The sequence below is a fragment of the Ammodytes marinus genome, assembly GCF_949987685.1.
Source record: "Ammodytes marinus genome assembly, contig: scaffold_63, whole genome shotgun sequence".
Taxonomy (NCBI): domain Eukaryota; kingdom Metazoa; phylum Chordata; class Actinopteri; order Uranoscopiformes; family Ammodytidae; genus Ammodytes; species Ammodytes marinus.
In genome coordinates, this window is record NW_027648341.1 from 61,092 (window position 1) to 71,091 (window position 10,000).

Here is a 10,000-nt window from a genome sequence, read left to right on the forward strand (position 1 = left end):
AGAAATATGGACATATATGAGACCCTTTCTAAGGGAAAAATAAATAATTTAAAAAATGTTTTTCAGCTATTATGCACTAAATTAAATGTACGTATGGATATTATAATTACTTTCTACAAAATCTGCTAGGAAATAAAACCCAAAATTCTACACACTGCAGGTTTAAAGAAAAGAAAAAAGCACATGTTAAAAAATATTTAGTTACTAAAAAAAGTTCCACAAATATATCTACTGTAGTTACAATTTGTTTTATGTCCGACTCCCAGAATTCCTAAGGCGGAGTTGCAAATAAATAGGTTCACAAACTGTACAACATCAATTTAAACTGAAGAGCTTGCAGAGAGAGACACACACACACACACACACACACACACACACACACACACCTAGTCGAAAACACGTGAAAGTAAATTATGTCTGTATGAGTTATTATCCACATGGCGGCCATTATGAGAAAAGATAAACAGAAGAGCTGGAGAGGAAAGAGGAGGAGCTTCCTGTTAGAATTATGATTGATGACACACATCCATCGTTTGACCTGCAAACACAAATACAACACAGACAGACAGACAGACAGACAGACAGACAGACAGACAGACACACAGACAGACAGACAGACAGACAGACAGACGCAGAAGAATACGCATGCATGCACGCACAGACAGACAGACAGACAGACAGACAGACAGAAGAATACGCATGCACGCACAGACAGACAGACAGACAGAGACACAGAAGAACATGCATGCACACACTTAGAACACACACACAGACAGACAGACAGACAGACAGACAGACAGACAGACAGACAGACAGACACAGACAGACAGACATATAAAGAAACAGGACGTTACACAATAGATCACAGATTTCACTGGAACGACTTTTGAACAGAGTTATTTTAGTGAACTGACCCTTTAAACACTTTGATTTTTAAAGCTGTAGTGCGTAGCTTCTGTCCCCCAAACCCCCCCATGAGGAATTCTGAGTAATTACAACAACACTGTCGGTGCATCGCCATCTACATGAGGTAAAGCCTTCAGTGATGGCACATGGATTTTATACCTTCTGCTGTACGTCCAGGTTTTTTTTCTTAGCAGTAGAATCAACAACTGAAACATTTCTTGGGCTCTTCTTGAGGATTTTTCTGAGCTCCTGCACCAGTGTCGGGGGGGGGGGGGGGGGGACACCAGTTTGTAAACGCTGCCATACTGAGAAATACAGAGAGAGTTTTGTGGAGCTGATGATAATAGGCTTAATCAACTTTGTGTCAACTCATTTGGTGAACCAACATTTATTTATATGAAAAAGTCACGCACTATAGCTTTAACTCTTACATGTTAGAGTAATTATCCCACTTGTGCTTGTTAATATCAATAAGAAAAACATAGATCTAACCACCAGAATGTGTTGAATAAACTTTATTGATCTCCTGCTTTGATAACAGGATGACATCATCTTAACTGACATTCAAACGGCAAGAATACAAAATACAGAAATCACAAAAATAAACACTTTTACATTCAGATTATTTGGACATTTTTTTCATTGTCTGACTGGAGGAAGCAATAGATTATATACACTATGATAATCCTGCATTTAATGGACATTTAAAGCTGCAGTGTGTAACTTTGGGTGTGTGTCAGAGAAGTGAAACATTTTCTAAGGTATATTCTCATAACTGAATAAACAAACTTTCTTCACAGGGAAAATGTAGATCCCTGGAACACTGTTTGAAGTTAGAAAGCTTCCTGAAAAGTTACTGTTTCACTGTTGTTGTTGTTTACAGCAGCAGGGCCCACAGTTTGGTTTACAAACATATTCTAGTCTGACGTTTTGGTTCCAGGTTCCTCAAAACAATTTGATTTATGATGACAGAATTATTCAATACTAAGAATTACAGAGAACTTAAATTTAGTAAACTAACTGCAGGCTCTGTGAATGTAAACAAATCCCCCTCCTCTGAAACTACACAGTGCACCTTTAAAATCATGGACAGACGAAATGCAAACAGATTTTTTTCAGCATGACAATATAAACTTTACTCTTTTTACTTGTTAAAAAGGCACTGACCAGAAGCCACCCAGCTACTAAATCCTCAAGAACGTTAAAGGAATACTTCACCCAAACGGAACCGGCGTTCTATCATTATAAAATCACTATTATAATATAATGAATGAGGTTTTTCTTCCCTCAGTCTTCCCTCAGTCTTCCCTTGGCCCAGCTGTCCTGTTAATCCTAACCCTTACATTTTCCCATGTGTGATGTCACACTAGTAAAATGTATGGTTAGACAGTGAGACCATAAAAACACTCTTTCTGCCTTTTCTCAGGCTAGGATGAACCGATTTCTAAAATGTTTTGCATATTTATACTATAGGATCTCAGAGTTCAATACACCTTCATATTTCCACCGGTGAAGTAGGTCTTTAACAGTCCCGTCATAGGAACAGCGGGTTTTCAAAAAGGCGCGTTCAACTTAAAAAAGCATTTCTGTGTAGTAGGCGATTTGTTGTTTTCAGATTGAAAATCATGATTGGAAGAAGTTGAATGTACGTTTATTCGTGTACTGGATTATAGGCGAGACACGGCAGGTAAAAGCATTCTGTTTTTTTTTTTTTTAGATTTTTTTGTCTATTTATCTTCCATAACATGTCTTCTTTCATACTAGTATAAATCAAAAAGGTCCAACATGTACATTCAGGTGTTTATTTGACTAAACCTTGTCTGTTTGCGTCTGTATATTTCTCCTATACAACCATCTTTAACGGACATTATCTCAACTTTTTTTTTTTTTTTCAACACCAAAAATCTCAACTTCTAAAGCACTATTCTGAAGGTTATTACAGACGGATTTGTTCATATGTTGTTCATTGGGGGGTAGGATTAAATAAGTTTATACTTCTTCCTACTCCTTTTCAGGCATATCAATTCAATATGTTATTTGTTTATGCTTTTCATTTTGGTTTGTAAATTTTGATATGTCTGAAATAAATTGAACCAATCAATCAATCAATCAATCAATCAATCAATCAATCAATTGTCTGATTTATGAGACATTTTCTTCTCAAAAAAGGCTCTATTAATATGTTGGACATTAATATGTTGTAAGAATGAAATCAAGATTGAGATTCTGGCTTCATCCGACATCTAGATTGTAGGTTTTTTTTTTTTTTTTTTTTTTTAAGATATTTTTTGGGCATTTTTATGCTTTATTTGACAGTGCAGAGAGACAGAGGTGAAATGGGGCAGAGAGGGGAGTGACATGCAGAGAACGACCGCGGGTGGGAATCGAACCCGGGTCTGCTGCTGGGCCCGGCCCGGGAGGGGGGACGCCCTACCAACTGAGCTAAGGGCGCCCCCAGATTGTAGGTTTCTAAAGAGATAGCCTAATGTACACATAATAAATCAGATATTGCCAATTTTGCACATTTATACTAACATATCTGAAAACATTGCAATACGAAAAAGTATTGTTTTAATGTCGGTAATAGGAGTGTCTGTGGTGAAGTGTGTAGGGCGGTTCGGTCGTCCACTGGGTTACAGGGTCGGCGGTTCGATCCCCCGTCTCCCCGCCACATGTCCAAGTGTCCCTGGGCAAAGAGACACTGAACCCTAAATGTCTCCTGATAGTATAGCTTGCACCCTGCGTGGTAGCTGCTGCTGCTATCGGTGTATGAATGTGTGTGTGAATGGGTGAATGTGGTAAGAAACAATGTAAAGCGCTTTGGGTCTGTGAAAAACCAGGGAAAAGAGATACTCATGATGATATCTATAAGTTAGAAATGTAATACCCTCTTCACCTGCAATGTCTCACAGTAACACAGAGCCATAGTAAATCCCTCCCTCTTTTTTTTTATTTATTTATTTATTTTTTTGCATTTTCAAGCTTTATTAGACAGTACAGAGTTGAAATGGGGAGACAGAGAGACAGAGAGAGAGAGACAGAGAGAGAGAGACAGAGAGAGAGAGAGAGAGAGAGAGAGAGAGAGAGAGAGAGAGAGAGAGAGAGAGAGAGAGAGAGAGAGGGGGGGGATGACCTGCAGTAAAGGTCCACGGGTCAGATTTGAACCTGCGACCACTGCAACGAAGGCCGGAGCCAATATGGTACACGCTCTATCCACTACGCCACCGGAGCGCCCCCCCCATTAACATTTCTAACCCTTCGTTCTGACTTCCATAACTCAATAAAGCCGTTTCCATAAGGAGAGAAAAATGTGCAGTCAGCGAAATGTTTACAATGTGAGGAAGCCATACGTCCCCCGAGGAGAAATGAACTGCTTCCCTGTTTCATCTGTTTAAACAAGAGTGTGTGTGTGTGTGTGTGTGTGTGTGTGTGTGTGTGTGTGTGTGTGTGTGTGTGTGTGTGTGTGTGTGTGTGTGTGTGTGTGTGTGTGTGTGTGTGTGTGTGTGTGTGTGTAGGTGTGTGTGTGACAGTCACATTTAACCTCTGACGAACACTTTTAAAAAGTTATATATAAATATGTACGTCCTGGTTTTGTGAGGAATTATGTGCATGTAGCAAACGGTATATTTCCTCTGTGTGTGTGTGTGTGTGTGTGTGTGTGTGTGTATTGAAGGTAAGGGTCTATAAAAAAAATTTGGTTTGAGGGAGAAAAAAACAAAAAACAGATATGAACAAAGTTAAAATCATAAAATTGTTAAAAATGTAAATAAAACCACGAAGAAAATTTAATAAAATACTTATATACAATTTATTTTTTATTTTTAAATATTACATTTGTTTGTGGACTGTTTTTAAGGTGTTTTAGAGAGTAAATGAATAATATATGGGAGATTGATGATTGAGACATATGATTTTATTTTATTTTGAAAGGATTTTTTTTGTTTTTTTTTTAAATGGTGAAATTTCCTATCCATCAAAATAAAAGCTTTAGCAGACTTATGGGCAACTTTAAGGAAGTAATTAAATACAGCTCTGGAAAATAGTAAGAGACCACTCCAAATGTTCAGTGTCTCTCGTTTTACTATTTATAGGCATATGTTTGAGTAGAATGAACATTTTGGTTTTATAATATAAACTACTGACAACATTTCTACCAAATTCCAATACATTTTTTTGTCATTTAGAGCATTTTCAATAAGTAATGTAGAGATGAAGATTTAAGAAAAATCCAGACTGGTCTCTGAATTTTTCCCGGAGCTGTATAAAGGCTATTATTATAAATGATCATTTTTGCATAAGAGTTGCTCACAATTGCTCAAAAATATTGTTACACATTTTTTACATAAAGAAAGACATTAAGGCAGGAAGTTGGTTACATATCAAGGTGTTACTTTAAAAGCACAGTTCCCTCTTTCAAAATAAAAGGGTCCCAGTTAAAGCAGACTCAAAGCTGGGGTATATGATTTCTGATTATGGTCAAAGTTAACATGAGCTGTACACTTTGACCAATCAGAGCGAGGCTTCCGATTCTCTGTTCTTATTGGCTGTTGGGACTGTCCATTCACTTTGGCACCGACGTTGTTGGTGTAGAGCATGTCAGGGAGGGACCATAGGGGAGGGACCAAAGAGAACAAGTGAAGCGGTTGAGGTATTTGGATTCGAATCTCTATCCCAACTGCTATTTTCTCCCCAAATCCTCCACCCCAGCTTTAAGCCTGTAACATACTCCACGAGAATAAAGAACAAACTTCTCTGCTGACAGAGCTGAGAGAAGCTCTTTCTGGTCTGGACATTTCATACTTCACCAGAACTCAAAGTGCCGACCTCCTCACCGCGGCACACGTCACACTGTTACCATAGTAGCACCAGCTGATTTTTCCTCATTGACTTCAGACTGACCAATCACACAATAGTTCTGGGACAAGCTGTGAGAAGAAAGTTCGGCCCGGGCGATGTGTCGAGAACAAGCTGCGAGAACAGCTGAACAAAAGCTGCAGCTGTCACCGAGAACTGTCCCTGCGTTCCGAATCTCCTCCTCTTTCTTTTTTCTATTCTACATACTACATCAGACGATAAAAAGAATCTAGTTTGGATGCAGTATGCATACTATTGGGACATACTTTACTCTCTTATTTCATCATAACATTGCGCCTTGATCTTGCCTCTTGCCTTTTATATCCGTCACATCCCCGTTTGTTTTCATATGGAGGCTCCGTTGATGTGACGTCACTTCAGGTGCGCACTGGATTGTGGGTCAGAATCGCCCAAATAGGATGCTGTTTTCAACACTAACAATCTTGGCCGGATGAAGTAGGACATCCGGGGACTTGTAACCATCCTAAATCTGGCCACAAGAATTGGGACAACCTAAACTTTTTTTCTACCAAACTAAATAGTAGAAAGTATGCGATTCGGAACGCAGGGTTAGTTCTTTCTTCTCGCGGAGTATGTAGCAGGCTTTAGCATTTCAAGCTACATGATCGTTTTTCTACTTTGGTGCTTTTTAAAATCAGCTGAATTGTACAATATATATATATATATATAATCTTACCAAACAATAAAAGCGTTATATAATATTGCTTGTTGTCAAAATCAGTGAATAAAAAATCGAGTGTTAATACACAGCCTAGGCTCTGTAAACGGGAATGTTGCTATAGCTATGGTGGGCTTACATTTTTTTCAGCACACACACACACACACACACACACACACACACACACACACACACACACACACACACACACACACACACACACACACACACACACACACACACACACACACACACACACACACACACACACACACACACACACACACACACACACACACACAGTACAGACAGATAGCGGATCATGAGGAGTTATTCACTGATTTGGACAAAAAGTGATTTTGACGACAAGCAAGCGTTCTCCAGAATCACTGACTACACTTTTTAAAGCTGTTGGTTATTAGCTGTCACTCAAAACCTCTGCAATAGAACTGTGTTGATTTTATACATTTGGACTTTTTTTCCTCTTCAGCTCAGTCAGTCTCTTTGGCTTCCATCTTGTGCCCTACAGTCGCTCTTAGGCTGTGTGGTAAAAGCCCTACTAACGTCCTACTCATACTAAAAGCCCTACTAACGTCCTACTCATACTGAAGTCCTACTCATACTAAAAGCCCTACTAACATCCTACTCATACTAAAAGCCCTACTAACATCCTACTCATACTAAAAGCCCTACTAACATCCTACTCATACTAAAATCCCTAATAACGTCCAACTCATACTGAAGTCCTACTCATACTAAAAGCCCTACTAGTGTCCTACTCATACTAAAAGCCCTACTAACGTCCTACTCATACTAAAAGCCCTACCAACGTCCTCCCTCCTACATACTCAACATGTATATACTACATACTGTCTACCTAACCATCCATTGTGTATGCGAGGTTCGTCGGACCGTTTACACTGAAGTATACAAAAGCAATAAAGAATTTAAAAAAAAACTTCTGTGTCGTTTGAAAAAAGACGCAATGCATTGTGGGGCGGTTGAGTAGGGAAAGTATCCAATCGATCCATACACAAAATCTTCCCGGAAGTTAGTAGTACTCATCTGGGCATTTCTCGCCTACACAAACTGGCATACACAACCACAACATACTCAAATTGACGTCAAAATGAGTATGAGTATAGGACGTTAGTAGGGCTTTTAGTACGAGTAGGACGTTAGTAGGGCTTTTAGTATGAGTAGGACGTAAGTAGGGCTTTAGTATGAGTAGGACGTTAGTAGGGCTTTTAGTATGAGTAGGACGCTAGTAGGGCTTTAAGTATGAGTAGGACGCTAGTAGGGCTTTTAGTATGAGCAGGTGGCTAGTATATATGGCTTTTCGAACAAAGCCTACACAAACTCGCATACACAACCTACAACATACTCAAATTGACGTCAAAATGAGTATGAATAGGACATAAGTAGCGCTTTTAGTATGAGTAGGACTTTAGCAGGGCTTTTAGTATGAGTAGGACGCTAGTAGGGCTTTTAGTACGAGTAGGACGCTAGCAGGGCTTTTAGTATGAGTAGTACTTTTGTAGGGCTTTTAGTATGAGTAGAACGCTAGCAGGGCTTTTAGTATGAGTAGAACGCTAGTATACATGGCTTTTCAAATACACAGCCTTCAGTCTTCTGTGTTGTTGTACAGTGCGTCCGCCACTGGATTCTTGCGGTGCGACGGGGGCACTAAATGTTCGGGCAGGTCGGTAGGTAACTCGTAGCCTTCTAGTTTCACCTTTATCAGGTGCTGCGCCAAGGCAAACTCCTCGTCGTCCAACATACCGTCCTTATCGCAGTCCGCCAGTTTCCAAATCTTCCCCAGGACCGTGTTGGGCAAGTGAGAATTCATCATTTCTTTCTTGGCGTTGACCCCCGTGATTTTTCCGTTGACGGGCATGAGCATGTAGAAGATCTCGTCGTAGCGGTGTTTCTCGCGGCTGACGATCCAGTCTTCACAGTCCGACCCGGCGCTGATCCCCTCGCCGTAGCCCTGTCCGAACGGGCCCTCGTGGGACCCTTCAAACGCCCCGCCAGACACCTGGGGGGAGAGACAATGAGATATTAGAATACTTCCCCCATACATCTCCTAATACCTCCATCCACTTCTATTTGGCTAAAGGAAGTTATGTCTTTCCTTAAATTAGAAAAAAATGAATCATACAGTGAAAGGCTGTTCCCAAAAATTTACCCGGAAATGGGACTCATTTATAAATGATTTTAATTCCCTACCGACCCTGGCCCACACTACATACTAAAGTACAGAAGAGTTTTAGTATTTTTACTACACTACATACTAAAGTACAGAAGAGTTTTAGTCTTTTTACTACACTACATACTAAAGTACAGAAGAGTTTTAGTCTTTTTACTACACTACATACTAAAGTACAGAAGAGTTTTAGTCTTTTTACTACACTACATAGTAAAGTACAGAAGAGTTTTAGTCTTTTTACTACACTACATACTAAAGTACAGAAGAGTTTTAGTCTTTTTACTACACTACATACTAAAGTACAGAAGAGTTTTCGTCTTTTTACTACACTACATACTAAAGTACAGAAGAGTTTTAGTCTTTTTACTACACTACATACTAAAGTACAGAAGAGTTTTAGTCTTTTTACTACACTACATACTAAAGTACAGAAGAGTTTTAGTCTTTTTACTACACTACATACTAAAGTACAGAAGAGTTTTAGTCTTTTTACTACACTACATACTAAAGTACAGAAGAGTTTTAGGGCCACAGACAGGAGAGAAAAAAACATCATATAAGGAAGATTTATTTTCATTATGTCGAGAAATGTCAAGAATAAAGACGAAAACTCCAAAATGCTATTGGAGTTAGTGGGGGCATTTATGTATTTTCAGCATACTACAATTGACGTGCATGTATTGGGACATCCTGAATCTTTTTTTCTGGCATACTAAATAGTAGGGAAGTATATATGGGGATTGGAAACGCAGGGATACAATATGTAATATTTCTGATCACAGACCATGCAGGGTTCGTACAGCTTTTTAAGAGTAAAATTCAAGCACTTTTCCAGCACTTTCAAGATAAAATGTCAACTTTTTCAAGGAAGCCGAAGCTTTAAATATATAGGCCGAATTTACAGAATAAAAAAAATTAAAACATGAGTTGAATTACGACACTGGTCAATAAAGAGAAAATCCAGCATTTTCTAGCACAGTGTTCAGATTTCAAGCACATTTCAAACCTTGAAAACACTCGATTGTAAATCAAGCATTTTCCAGACTTTCAAGCATCTGTACGAACCCTGACCATGGCTGGTGGGGCTTGTTTCTCTTCGTCTCGGATCATGGTCATCAGCCCGGCGATCTTTGTTGCTAACATCTTATCCACCGACTCAATCAGCTTCATCTTCATCGACGGGAATTTACTGAAGTCGTAGTGCTGCAGCATGTCCTGTGAAAAATACACACAGAGAGAAAAAAACTATTTAATTAAAGCTATAGTGCGTAGGTTTGTCATGCGAGAGAAAATACATAAGGAAATGGGTAGTTAAAAGGCGCTCCGAGGAAGAAATACACTTTATTTGCCAT

The 10,000-nt window shown here is 39.2% G+C and overlaps 1 protein-coding gene across 2 annotated transcripts in view; it reads right to left on the bottom strand.

Annotated features, from left to right (window-relative positions):
• Positions 1 to 1,406: 1,406 nt before the first annotated feature.
• The window catches only part of ehd4 (EH-domain containing 4), a 44,513-nt gene continuing 35,919 nt past the window's right edge, over positions 1,407 to 10,000 (bottom strand). Inside the window, exons 8-9 of one of the 2 annotated variants that reach the window (XM_080054554.1) lie at positions 9,720 to 9,863; positions 1,407 to 8,477 (exon numbers count right to left, since the gene is read on the bottom strand). In XM_080054554.1, coding sequence (XP_079910680.1) covers positions 8,064 to 8,477; positions 9,720 to 9,863 — 558 coding nt within the window. In that variant the 3' untranslated portion in view covers positions 1,407 to 8,063. Of the gene's footprint in view, positions 8,478 to 9,713; positions 9,864 to 10,000 lie in introns of both variants that reach the window. The other variant, XM_080054553.1, reaches the window with a different exon arrangement.